The 15,919-nt window shown below is 31.0% G+C and overlaps 1 protein-coding gene across 1 annotated transcript in view; it reads left to right on the top strand.

The window, feature by feature from the left end:
- Positions 1-15,919, top strand: part of abcc10 (ATP-binding cassette, sub-family C (CFTR/MRP), member 10) — a 47,067-nt gene that overhangs the window by 8,534 nt on the left and 22,614 nt on the right. Inside the window, exons 3-6 of the mRNA XM_062026344.1 lie at positions 3,921-5,283; positions 6,866-7,093; positions 7,171-7,327; positions 15,500-15,639. Coding sequence (XP_061882328.1) covers positions 3,921-5,283; positions 6,866-7,093; positions 7,171-7,327; positions 15,500-15,639 — 1,888 coding nt within the window. The remainder of the gene's footprint in view (positions 1-3,920; positions 5,284-6,865; positions 7,094-7,170; positions 7,328-15,499; positions 15,640-15,919) is intronic.

Raw genomic sequence — 15,919 nt, 5'->3', positions numbered from 1 at the left:
GCGGATTATCCGCGGACTCCGCGGTTGTGTCCGCAAACCGCGCATCTCTAATGTCTATATATATATATATATATATATATATATATATATATATATATATATATATATATATATATATATATATATATATATATATATATATATATATATATATATGTATGTATGTATGTAGGTATGTATGTGTATGTGTATGTGTATATATATATATGTATATATATATATATATATATATATATATTTATTTTTTTTCATAGTGACTGAAGCCTATTTAAGGCTCCAAAAACATCAAATTTTACACTTTGAAAAATGTATATATATATATATATATATATATATATATATATATAAATTTTTCAAAGTGTAAAATTTGATAGACATTTTACACTTTGAAAAATGTATACATATTTATATATACATTTCTCAAAGTGTACATGATATATACATATATATATATATATATATATATATATATATATATATATATATATATATATATATATATATATATATATATATATTTAGATGGATAGTACTATATATATATATATATATATATATATATATATATGTATATATATATATATATATATATATATATATATATATATATATATATATATATATATATATCTTTTTTTTTTTAATCTAGTACTTTATTCAGGAGAGTTCCCTCAGGAAAATTTTAAGTGTGTATATTTGTATTTGTGTGTATATATATGTATATTAATAGAAACTTTTAATCAACAAATAGATTTGAAGTTGATCAAGAGATTTAAGCATTGAAAGTAAAAAAAACAAAAAACATTGACTTGTTTTTAACACTTTTATGAGTGGGAACCTTTTGGATGCCTGAATTTTTTTTTAAACTGCCATTGTTGGAAAAATAATAATAAATCAAAATTAATGTTATCAATTATTGATCTATTTAAGGCTCCAGTTACTTCACATCAAGTATTGAATATTTGTGGTGGGAAAATGTATATTTTGTGTTTTTACCTTAAAAAAAAAAAAAAAAAAGTTTTCAATTAAAAAAAGAACATAAAATCAAAATATAAAAAACATAGAAAATAATACAAACTTATAATCAAAAGGTAGATTTGAAGTTGATCAAGAGATTTAAGCATTGAAATAAAAAAAACAACAACAACTTTAACTTATTTGTAATACTTTTATGAGTGGGAACCTTTTGGATCCCTGAACATTTTAGTTGGATTGTTTTTTTTAACTGCCATTGTTTAAAAAATAATAATGAATCAAAATGTATCTTGTTATGAAGTATTGATCTATGTAAGGCTCCAATATTTTTGGTTGGAAAATGTTGCATATTTTGTGTTTTTACTTAAAAAAAACAACAAAGTTTTCACTGACAAAAAGAGCATAGAACAAAAACAAACAAACATAGAAAACAATAAAAACTTATAATCAAAGAAGTTGATCAAGAGATTTAAGCATTGAAAGTAAAAAAACAACAACATTTACTTATTTTTAATACTTTTATGAGTGGGGACCCTTTTGGATCCCTAAAAATTTTAGTGGGATTTTTTTTAAACTGCCATTGTTCAAAAAATAATAATGAATCAAAATTAATGTTATCAATTATTTATCTATTTAAGGCTCCAATTATTTCACATCAAATATTCAACTTTGAACATTTTTTGGGGAAAATGTTGCATAATTTGTGTTTTTACCTTAAAAAAAAATAAAGTTTTCTACGAAAAAAGAGCATGCAATTAAAAAAATACATAGAAAATAATAAAAACTTATTATCAAAGGATATATTTGAAGTTGATCAAGAGATTAAGCATTGAAAGTAAAACAAACAAAAATAATGTATGATTTATTTTTAACACTTGAGAAGTTTAGTGGAAGGTTTTTGAAAAATAAAACTGTCATTGCGCAAAAAATAATAATGAATCAAAATTAATGTTATCAATTATTGATCTATTTATGGCTCTAATTACTTCACATCAAATATTCAAGTTGGAAAATTTTTGGTGGGAAAATGTTGCATATTTTATGTTTTTACCTTAAAAAACTAAGAAAGAGCATAAAATAAAAATAAAAACATAGAAAATAATAAAAATGTATAATCAAAGGATTGATTTGAAGTTTTATAAATGTCGTATAAATGTTGTATAAATGTCGAATAAAATAATGAACAATTTAGAGACGTATAAATGTATCAAAAAATGAACAATGGAAGATGTATAAATAATGTATCAAATAATGAACAATTGAAGACGGAAAAATGTTGTATCAAATAATGAACAAATGAAGATATATAAATGTATCAAATAAACAATTGAAAATGTATAAATGTTGTATCAAATAATGAACAAATTAAGATATATATAAATGTATGAAATAAACAATTGAAGATGTATAAATGTCGTATAAAATAATGAACAATTGAAGACGTATAAATGTATCAAATAATGAACAATTGAAGACGTATAAATGTATCAAATAATGAACAATTGAAAATGTATAAATGTTGTATCAAATAATGAACAATTGAAGACGTATAAATGTTGTATCAAATAATGAACAATTGAAGATGTATAAATGTATCAAATAAACAATTGAAAATGTATAAATGTTGTATCAAATAATGAAGAAATGAAGATGTACACATGTATCAAATAATAAACAATTGAAGATATATAAATGTATCAAATAATAAACAATTGAAGATGTATAAATGTCGTATCAAATAATGAACAATTGAAGACGGAAAAATGTTGTATCAAATAATGAATAAATGAAGATACATAAATGTATCAAATAAACAATTGAAAATGTACAAATGTTGTATCAAATAATGAACAATTGAAGATGTATAAATGTATCAAATAAACAATTGAAGATGTATAAATGTTGTACCAAACAATGAACAAATTAAGATATATATAAATGTATGAAATAAACAATTGAAGATGTATAAATGTCGTATAAAATAATGAACAATTGAAGACGTATAAATGTTGTATCAAATAATGAACAATTGAAGATATATAAATATATCAAATAAACAATTGAAAATGTATAAATGTTGTATCAAATAATGAAGAAATGAAGATGTACACATGTATCAAATAATAAACAATTGAAGATATATAAATGTATCAAATAATAAACAATTCAAGATGTATAAATGTCGTATCAAATAATGAACAATTGAAGACGGAAAAATGTTGTATGAAATAATGAATAAATGAAGATACATGAATGTATCAAACAATTGAAAATGTATAAATGTTGTATCAAATAATGAACAAATTAAGATATATATAAATGTATGAAATAAACAATTGAAGATGTATAAATGTCGTATAAAACAATGAACAATTGAAGACGTATAAATGTATCAAATAATGAACAATTGAAGACGTATAAATGTATCAAATAATGAACAATTGAAAATGTATAAATGTTGTATCAAATAATGAACAATTGAAGATGTATAAATGTATCAAATAATGAACAATTGAAAATGTATAAATGTTGTATCAAATAATGAAGAAATGAAGATGTACACATGTATCAAATAATAAACAATTGAAGATATATAAATGTATCAAATAATAAACAATTCAAGATGTATAAATGTCGTATCAAATAATGAACAATTGAAGACGTATAAATGTTGTATCAAATAATGAACAATTAAAGATATATAAACGTATCAAACAATTGAAGATGTATAAATGTTGTATCAGATAATGAACAAATGAAGATATATAAATGTATCAAATAATAAACAATTGAAAATGTATAAATGTTGTATCAAATAATGAACAATTGAAGATATATAAATGTATCAAATAATAAACAATTGAAGATTTATAAATGTATCAAATAATAAACAATTGAAGATGTATAAATGTTGTATCAAATAATGAATATTTATCATTTTGCAGCGGCGGCCGCCTGCAGACATCTTCCTCTGGCGGCTGGAATCTGCGTCTGGTTTCGACGGTGCTGGCGGCGCTGCTCTTCGCCGCTGATGCCGCCGTGGTGGGCGCGGCCCAGCAGGCGGACATGTACCTGGACCTCCTGGCCGACGCCAGCGCCGTACTGGCCTGGCTGGTGCACGTCGGCGCCGTGGCGACGCTCCGGCGGACGTGGGCTTTCCGGAGGACGCGTGGCCCCTCGCCGCTCCCTGCCTCGGTCCTTCTCTGCGTTCCACACGCTGTTCTCACCTTGATGTTCTACCTGGCCAACCGGGAGGACTACCTGACCCCGTCCAAACCGCTCCACTTGACACGTTTGGTGCTGGCTTCCACACGGGCGTTCCTGGTCCTTCTCTATCTTTTGGGCGTGGTGTGTCCCTGCGTGGGCGAGGCAGACGCAGTGAACATCCAAGATGTGGATGGACAGCCTCTCATTCCGGAGGACGCCGAGCCGGACACTGGCGAGATGGTGGCAGAGGACGGCAGCGGTTGTGTCTCCCGCCTCCTCTACCTGTGGCTGACCCCACTCCTCAGGCGAGGGCAGCGGGGCGAGCTGCGGCGACCGGCTGACGTATACCACCTCCCCCGCAGCCTGCGCACCAGCGTCATTCGCCGACACTTCCAGCACAGCTGGGCCACGTGTCACAGGGGGGCGGCGTCGCTCCCCGTGCGGGATCAGTGGCCCCGCCCGGTCCAGGGTGGCAGTGGCGGTCTTCACTCTCCGGAGGAGCCACTGGAGCTGGAGGGCGACGTGAGCCTGCTCCGTGTTCTGCACACGGCCTTTGGAGCGCGCTATTACCTTCTGGGCGTGTTGAAACTGAGCGTGAACCTGCTGAGGTTCTCCGGGCCGCTCCTCCTCAACGTCCTCGTCAGCTTCATGGAGGACCAGAGCGCTCCGGTCAGCACGGGCGCCTGGTGCGCCGCCGCCCTCTTCGCTAGCACGCTCCTGTGCTCCGTCCTCCAGAACATATTCGCCTTCCGGGTCTCCAAGGTGGCGCTGTCCGCCCGCACCGCTCTCGTGTCGGCCGTCTACAGCAAAGCGCTGCGGGTCGGCGGCGCCGGCCTGGCCCGCTTCTCCCTCGGGGAGGTGGTGAACCTGATGAGCACGGACACGGACCGCGTGGTCAACTTCTTCAACAGCTTCCATGAACTATGGAGTCTCCCCTTCCAGCTGGCCCTCGTCCTCTACCTGCTCTACACGCAAGTGGGCGTGGCCTTCCTGAGCGGGCTGGGTGTGGCGCTGCTGCTGGTCCCCTTCAACAAGTTCCTGGCCTCTCGCATCCTGAGCAACAACCAGGACATGCTGAGGTACAAGGACAGCCGGGTCAAGGTGAGGCGCATTACACCAAAAAATTCAACACATTTTGATATAATGACTTAAATGTGCCATTAATGAGTTTTAATTGGATTTATATTTATTTATTTATTAATGTTTTACATGTAATTTTTTTGGGGGAAATTCTTTTAATTTTATTTTTAAATAGTGCCATTAATAAGTTTTAATTGGATTTGTATTTATTTATTAATTAATGTTTTACATTTAATTTTTGGGGGGGGAAATTATTTTAATTTCATTTTTAAACAAAAAACAAATCTTAATTTTTTAAATCTTTAAATATTTTTACAAGTATTTTTTTTAGTTATAATTGAAAATAAATACATACCTGTGTTTGTTTTTTTAAAGTACATTTTAATATTTAATAATTAGATCATTTCAATATGTGATTAATGATATATATATATATATATATATATATATATATATATATATATATATATATATATATATATATATATATATATATATATATATATATATATATATACACATGTTTGTGTATATATTTATATGTATATATGTTAATGGGTTATAGTTGTATAGCACATTTACATATATGTATGTTTATATATGTGTATATATATATATACTACATATGTATTTACATATATATATATATACTGTATATATGTTTATATTTGTATATATGTATATATGTGTATATATACTGTATGTATATATATATATATATTCTATATATATTATGTTTATATATACTGCTTGTTTGTATATATATATATATATTTATATACTGATATTTATATATAAATGTTTATAGATGTGTGTGTGTATATATATATGAATATATGTATGTATATATATATCTATATATATATATATATATATAGATATATATATATATGTATATGTCTATATATGTATGTATATATGTCTATATACTGTATGTATATATGTATGTGTGTAACTGTGTATATATATATACTACATATATACTGTATTTATGTATATATATTTATACATGTATATATATTTATACATGTATATATGTGTATATATACTGTAAGTGTACATATATATACTGTATAAATTCTGTTTATATATACTGTGTGTGTAGATATATATCTTTATATATTTATATATATTATCTATATAGAGATGTGTATGTATATATATATATATATATATATATATATATATATATATATATATATATATATATATATATATATATATATATATATATATATATATATATATATATATATATATATATATATATATATATATATATATATATATATATATATATATATATATATAATGTATATATGTGTATGTATGTATGATAATCAATTTTTAAAATTACGTTTTTAGTCAAAGTTGTATTAATTTTTATTACTTATTTTATTACTTAAAAGTATTATATAATTATTTTACCAAACAATACATTGCAAGAATCGGTTTGTTTCCAGAGTGGTTTTGTACTGAGAATGGATTCTAAATGGAATCATCACCCAGGAGTGAGAATGTGATGGACTCGTTAGGTGGCCAAAGATTCACCCTTCTACTACACACACGTACAACTGCAGTAATGAAGCCTTTGTTTCCCCAGTTGATGACGGAGATCCTCTTCGGGATTCGGGTCATCAAGTTCTACAGCTGGGAGGCCCACTTCACTCAGAAGGTGTCCGAGTATCGGCAGGGAGAACTGACGCACCTCAGGGCCCTCAAGTACCTGGACGCCATGTGTGTGTACACCTGGGCCGCCCTCCCCGTGGTCATCTCCATCCTCACCTTCCTCACCTACGTGCTGCTGGGACACCAGCTGACCGCCCCCAAGGTAGCCACCCTCGCAGTGCGATGGCCTGGAGGCGGGGCTCTAAATTTTCAAACAATGCGTTGACTCCGCCCCTCCAGGTGTTCACCACGCTGGCTCTGGTAGGAATGCTGATCGTCCCGCTCAACGCCTTCCCGTGGGTGTTGAATGCCATCCTGGAAGCCAAGGTGTCGCTGGAGAGAATCCAGCGCTTCTTCAAACTGACCAATCAGGATCTTCAGGCGTACTACGCGCTAGGTAGGCGTGGCTTCTTGCTGACATCACATAGAGGCGTGGCCATGACAGTATTTCCTGCTTCCAATACTGATCATTCATGAGTAGGGTTGGACAGTATACCGGTACTAGTACAGTATCGCGGTACTAATGAATCAAAAATACCTTATATAAAAATATCCTTATATATATATCGGTACTAGTACAGTATCGCGGTACTAATGAATCAAAAATACCTTATATAAAAATATCCTTATATATATATCGGTACTAGTACAGTATCGCGCTACTAATGAATCAAAAATACCTTATATAAAAATATCCTTATATATATATCGGTACTAGTACAGTATCGCGCTACTAATGAATCAAAAATACCTTATATAAAAATATCCTTATATATATATATATATATCGGTACTAGTACAGTATCGCGGTACTAATGAATGAAAAATACCTTATATAAAAATTTCCTTATATATATATATCGGTACTAGTACAGTATCGCGGTACTAATGAATCAAAAATACCTTATATAAAAATATCCTTATATATATATATCGGTACTAGTACTGTATCGCGGTACTAATGAATCAAAAATACCTTATATAAAAATGTCCTTATATATATATATCGGTACTAGTACAGTATCGCGGTACTAATTAATCAAAAATACCTTATAGAAAAATATCCTTATATATATATATATATATATATCGGTACTAGTACAGTATCGCGGTACTAATGAATCAAAAATACCTTATATAAAAATATCCTTATATATATATCGGTACTAGTACAGTATCGCGGTACTAATGAATCAAAAATACCTTATATAAAAATATCCTTATATACATATATATCGGTATTAGTACAGTATTGCGGTACTAATGAATCAAAAATACCTTATAGAAAAATTTCCTTATATATATATATCGGTACTAGTACAGTATCGCGGTACTAATGAATCAAAAATACCTTATAGAAAAATATCCTTATATATATATATATATATATCGGTACTAGTACAGTATCGCGGTACTAATGAATCAAAAATACCTTATAAAAATATCCTTATATATATATCGGTACTAGTACAGTATCGCGGTACTAATGAATCAAAAATACCTTATATAAAAATATCCTTATATATATATCGGTACTAGTACAGTATCGCGGTACTAATGAATCAAAAATACCTTATATAAAAATATCCTTATATATATATATCGGTACTAGTACAGTATCGCGGTACTAATGAATCAAAAATACCTTATATAAAAATATCCTTATATATATATATATATCGGTACTAGTACAGTATCGCGCTACTAATGAATCAAAAATACCTTATATAAAAATATCCTTATATATATATATATATCGGTACTAGTACAGTATCGCGGTACTAATGAATGAAAAATACCTTATATAAAAATTTCCTTATATATATATATATATATCGGTACTAGTACAGTATCGCGGTACTAATGAATCAAAAATACCTTATATAAAAATATCCTTATATATATATCGGTACTAGTACAGTATCGCGGTACTAATGAATCAAAAATACCTTATATAAAAATATCCTTATATATATATCGGTACTAGTACAGTATCGCGCTACTAATGAATCAAAAATACCTTATATAAAAATATCCTTATATATATATCGGTACTAGTACAGTATCGCGCTACTAATGAATCAAAAATACCTTATATAAAAATATCCTTATATATATATATATATCGGTACTAGTACAGTATCGCGGTACTAATGAATGAAAAATACCTTATATAAAAATTTCCTTATATATATATATCGGTACTAGTACAGTATCGCGGTACTAATGAATCAAAAATACCTTATATAAAAATATCCTTATATATATATATCGGTACTAGTACTGTATCGCGGTACTAATGAATCAAAAATACCTTATATAAAAATTTCCTTATATATATATATCGGTACTAGTACAGTATCGCGGTACTAATTAATCAAAAATACCTTATAGAAAAATATCCTTATATATATATATATATATATCGGTACTAGTACAGTATCGCGGTACTAATGAATCAAAAATACCTTATATAAAAATATCCTTATATATATATCGGTACTAGTACAGTATCGCGGTACTAATGAATCAAAAATACCTTATATAAAAATATCCTTATATATATATATATCGGTACTAGTACAGTATCGCGGTACTAATGAATCAAAAATACCTTATATAAAAATATCCTTATATATATATATATCGGTACTAGTACAGTATTGCGGTACTAATGAATCAAAAATACCTTATAGAAAAATTTCCTTATATATATATATCGGTACTAGTACAGTATCGCGGTACTAATGAATCAAAAATACCTTATAGAAAAATATCCTTATATATATATATATATCGGTACTAGTACAGTATCGCGGTACTAATGAATCAAAAATACCTTATAAAAATATCCTTATATATATATCGGTACTAGTACAGTATCGCGGTACTAATGAATCAAAAATACCTTATATAAAAATATCCTTATATATATATCGGTACTAGTACAGTATCGCGGTACTAATGAATCAAAAATACCTTATATAAAAATATCCTTATATATATATATCGGTACTAGTACAGTATCGCGGTACTAATGAATCAAAAATACCTTATATAAAAATATCCTTATATATATATATATATCGGTACTAGTACAGTATCGCGCTACTAATGAATCAAAAATACCTTATATAAAAATATCCTTATATATATATATATATCGGTACTAGTACAGTATCGCGGTACTAATGAATGAAAAATACCTTATATAAAAATTTCCTTATATATATATATATATATATCGGTACTAGTACAGTATCGCGGTACTAATGAATCAAAAATACCTTATATAAAAATATCCTTATATATATATCGGTACTAGTACAGTATCGCGGTACTAATGAATCAAAAATACCTTATATAAAAATATCCTTATATATATATATATATATATATATATATATATATATATATATCGGTACTAGTACAGTATCGCGGTACTAATGAATCAAAAATACCTTGTATAAAAATATCCTTATATATATATATCGGTACTAGTACTGTATCGCGGTACTAATGAATCAAAAATACCTTATATAAAAATATCCTTATATATATATCGGTACTAGTACAGTATCGCGGTACTAATTAATCAAAAATACCTTATATAAAAATATCCTTATATATATATCGGTACTAGTACAGTATCGCGGTACTAATTAATCAAAAATACCTTATATAAAAATATCCTTATATATATATATCGGTACTAGTACAGTATCGCGGTACTAATGAATCAAAAATACCTTATATAAAAATTTCCTTATATATATATATCGGTACTAGTACAGTATCGCGGTACTAATGAATCAAAAATACCTTATAGAAAAATATCCTTATATATATATATATACATCGGTACTAGTACAGTATCGCGGTACTAATGAATCAAAAATACCTTATAAAAATATCCTTATATATATATCGGTACTAGTACAGTATCGCGGTACTAATGAATCAAAAATACCTTATATAAAATATCCTTATATATATATCGGTACTAGTACAGTATCGCGGTACTAATGAATCAAAAATACCTTATATAAAAATATCCTTATATATATATCGGTACTAGTACAGTATCGCGGTACTAATGAATCAAAAATACCTTATATAAAAATATCCTTATATATATATATATCGGTACTAGTACAGTATCACGCTACTAATGAATCAAAAATACCTTATATAAAAATATCCTTATATATATATATATATCGGTACTAGTATAGTATCGCGGTACTAATGAATGAAAAATACCTTATATAAAAATTTCCTTATATATATATATATATATATCGGTACTAGTACAGTATCGCGGTACTAATGAATCAAAAATACCTTATATAAAAATATCCTTATATATATATATATATATATCGGTACTAGTACAGTATCGCGGTACTAATGAATCAAAAATACCTTATATAAAAATATCCTTATATATATATATATATCGGTACTAGTACTGTATCGCGGTACTAATGAATCAAAAATACCTTATATAAAAATATCCTTATATATATATATCGGTACTAGTACAGTATCGCGGTACTAATGAATCAAAAATACCTTATATAAAAATATCCTTATATATATATATCGGTACTAGTACAGTATCGCGGTACTAATGAATCAAAAATACCTTATATAAAAATATCCTTATATATATATATATATATCGGTACTAGTGCAGTATCACGGTACTAATGAATCAAAAATACCTTATAGAAAAATATCCTTATATATATATCGGTACTAGTACAGTATCGCGGTACTAATGAATCAAAAATACCTTATATAAAAATATCCTTATATATATATATATATCGGTACTAGTACAGTATCGCGGTACTAATGAATCAAAAATACCTTATATAAAAATATCCTTATATATATATATATATCGGTACTAGTACAGTATCGCAGTACTAATGAATCATATTCAGTACTAAACTCTGTTTGAAAAGTACCGGTTTGCACTTTAAAAAAAAGTTTAAAAATTGCTGGTTTTACGAGCAGACGAGCATGTTCGGCAGCGCAAACACACGGAGTACTTACAAGCAGACACAGGGTGTATACAGAAAAGGGAGAATGGACGCATTTTGGTGTAAAAAGTAAGATAAAGGTGATGTTATAAAACTGGAACGCCCTCAGGAAGAGCTGCTTTAAGACATCCATCCGCAGTCGGCAGTGTTTTAGCTACTTCTAAATCACTAATCCTCGCCTCCATGGCAACAATAAAAAGCAAGTTTCTTACAAGTATTATTATCACTGGAGGATGAGGAATAGCTAAACCTGCTTCACTACACACCGTAGGAGGCTACAATAGCTCACCGGCTTCACAATGTAAACAAACGCCGTGGGTGGATCTACACCTGACATCCACTGTAATGATACCAAGTACAGGAGCGTATCTAGTCGATACTACTATGATTACGTCAATATACAAAATGTTTTTCTTAAATGTTTATTATGTTTTTAAAGTCAGGAAATACGTCCCTGGACACATGAGGACTTTGAATATGACCAATGTATGATCCTGTAACTACTTGGTATCGGATCGATACCTACATTTGTGGTATCATCCAAAACTAATGTAAAGTATCAAAGAAGAGAAGAATAAGTGATTATTACATTTTAACAGAAGTGTAGATAGAACATGTTAAAACAGAAAATAAGCAGATATTAACAGTAAATGAACAACTGGATTAATAATATTTTTTTTACAGTTTGTCCCTCATAATGTGGACAAAATAATAGGTGTATAAATGACACAATATGTTACTGCATACGTCAGCAGACTAATTAGGAGTCTTTGTTTGTTTACTTACTACTAAAAAGGCAAGTTGTCTAGTATGTTCACTATTTTATTTAAGGACTAAATTACAATAATAAACATATGTTTCATGTAGCCTAAGATTTTTTGTTAAAATAAAGCCAATAATTAGAGATGTCCGATAATATCGGTCTGCCGATATTATCGGCCGATAAATGCGTTAAAATGTCATATCGGAAATTATCGGTATCGGTTTTTTTTTTATCAGTATCGTTTTTTTGTTTGTTTGTTTTTTTGGGTTTTTTTAAAAAATTAAATCCACATAAAAAACACAAGATACACTTACAATTAGTGCACCAACCCAAAAAACCTCCCTCCCCCATTTACACTCATTCACACAAAAGGGTTGTTTCTTTCTGTTATTAATATTCTGCTTCCTACATTATATATCAATATATATCAATACAGTCTGCAAGGGATACAGTCCGTAAGCACACATGATTGTGCGTGCTGCTGGTCCACTAATAGTACTAACCTTTAACAGTTAATTTTACAAATTTTCATTAATTACTAGTTTCTATGTAACTGTTTTTATATTGTTTTACTTTCTTTTTTATTCAAGAAAATGTTTTTAATTTATTTATCTTATTTTATTTGATTCATTTTTTTAAAAAGTACCTTATCTTCACCATACCTGGTTGTCCAAATTAAGCATAATAATGTGTTAATTCCACGACTGTATGTATCGGTTGATATCGGTATCGGTTTATATCGGTATCGGTAATTAAAGAGTTGGACAATATCGGCATATCGGATATCGGCAAAAAGCCATTATCGGACATCCCTACCAATAATGCCATTTATTGTGGACCCCTTTATTTAGAAGAGTATCGAAAAGTGTCGAAATACATTTTGGTACCGGTACCAGTACCAAAATATTGGTATCGGGACAACCCTATTCATGAGTGATATCAGCCAATATCAGGGTGTCTGCGGGGTCTTAAAAAGTCTTAAATCCAACAATTTGACTTTAGGCTTTAAAATGTCTAAAATTCTTCTAAAATCTCCTAAAAGGTGTTAAATATGATTTTGAAAGGTCTTAAAAACTAGGGATGTCCGATAATGGCTTTTTGCCGATATCCGATATTCCGATATTGTCCAACTCTTTAATTACCGATACCGATATCAACCGATACCGATATATACAGTCGTGGAATTAACACATTATTATGCCTAATTTGGACAACCAGGTATGGTGAAGATAAGGTTGTTTTTTTTTTTAAATAAAATAAAATAAGATAAATAAATTAAAAACATTTTCTTGAATACAAAAGAAAGTAAAACAATATAAAAACAGTTACATAGAAACTAGTAATTAATGAAAATGAGTAACATTAACTGTTAAAGGTTAGTACTATTAGTGGAGCAGCAGCACGCACAATCATGTGTGCTTACGGACTGTATCCCTTGCAGACTGTATTGATATATATTGATATAATGTAGGGACCACAATATTAATAACAGAAATAAACAACCCTTTTGTGTGAATGAGTGTAAATGGGGGAGGGAGTTGTTTTGGGTTGGTGCACTAATTGTAAGTGTATCTTGTGTTTTTTATGTTGATTTAATTAAAAAAAAACACAAAAAAAAAACAAAACAAAAAAACGATACCGATAAAAAAAAAAAACGATACCGATAATTTCCGATATTACATTATAAAGCATTTATCGGCCGATAACATCGGCAGGCCGATATTATCGGACATCTCTATTAAAAACCTATGAATGTTACCTTTATTTAAAATATGCATTAACTTCAATTCTTGCTTTTAAAATGTTTGGATTTTTGAGGACGCCACAACGGAACTACACGACGGACCTAAAGTAGGCTTCCTGTGCTTCCCCGGTCAGAATTTAATCGCGCACTACTCCGAGTGCTGTGCGCGCGCAGCGGTGTGTTGTTGGAGCTTAGCACAGCAGCGAAAGTAGTGTTTCCACTCAGTTTATGGTGGGTGAGCAAAGCTTTGCAAATGTCATCTTGTCATGCTTAAATTACCAGTAGAGTGGAAAAACAAGTGGCCTCTATTTTGAAGCTGTTATCACATTTATCTGATTTATGACACCTAAAGACTTGCAAAGTTTGCGAGTAAACAGATGCGATCAAAATAGTACCAATCTTACGGAGATTCCCGAGCCATTTTGAGCGATAACGAGGAAGCCAGTCCCGTGATCCGTGACGTAGAGGAGGAACCACAGATCCCTTCCCCATCAACAACAATGCTAATCAAGCCGTCTTTGTGAGAGCCAACAACGATTACTTTGGGAAAAATGATGACCGTGTATTTTTGAGCCCGAACACAAAGAGGATGAGCAATAAGTTTTAGAAAAGCAGAGTGCTAAACGGATGTAGCTTTATTGTGACACCATAGCATTAGCATACATACAAACTAACAATAATAAAACAAACACTTGCATGATATTTCCGGTCTCGTTGGGATGCAGACTAACGGGACGTTGATCTGATTTACTCAGTGTCCACAAGATGGCGGCAAATTTGATCAGAATCAGACTGTCGGATATTCAAAGTTAATGTGAAAACAACCCTTGGTGCCAGATTTGTTCTAAAACTCACGACCACGTTCCAATCTGAAGACGCAGTAGTTTCTAATGTCATTATGGTGAGTGGGGGGTGTGACCATGTCAACACTAAAGTCAATAAAATGTCAGTAAAGGCATTTGCTTTTCCACACAAATCGTTTCGATACTGATTGACATTCTGTGATCGCAGTGTCACCTGAAGACGACCACACGGCGGTGCTGTTGAGTCAGGGCACGTTCAGCTGGCACCGGGACCCGGAAGGAGACCACGGCGCCACCGCCGCCGCCGGCAGTCTACTGCTGCACAACCTCAATCTACAAATACGAAAGGTGCGAAGACACGTGGACATTTACACGTTCAGACGCCGTTTTGAGGCAGGCAGGGTCCAACCACGGCTTGTTTTTAGTATTGTCCAACCGATATTGACCAAGTGCGATATCAGCAAGAACCATACTTGTATTATCTGGAGGTGTGAAATGAGTCAGAGAATAATGGTAGCAGTAAGTAGAATGATGCGGACATGTTTGTTACTGGATACATTTTCTAATTTGCGTAACTAACATGAAACTAATGTGTGTGTGACAATCATTGGTACTTTAAAGGCCCACT

Source organism: Entelurus aequoreus, linkage group LG18, assembly GCF_033978785.1.
Source record: "Entelurus aequoreus isolate RoL-2023_Sb linkage group LG18, RoL_Eaeq_v1.1, whole genome shotgun sequence".
Classification (NCBI taxonomy): Eukaryota; Metazoa; Chordata; class Actinopteri; order Syngnathiformes; family Syngnathidae; genus Entelurus; species Entelurus aequoreus.
This window is presented reverse-complemented; position numbering and strand designations above follow the sequence as displayed.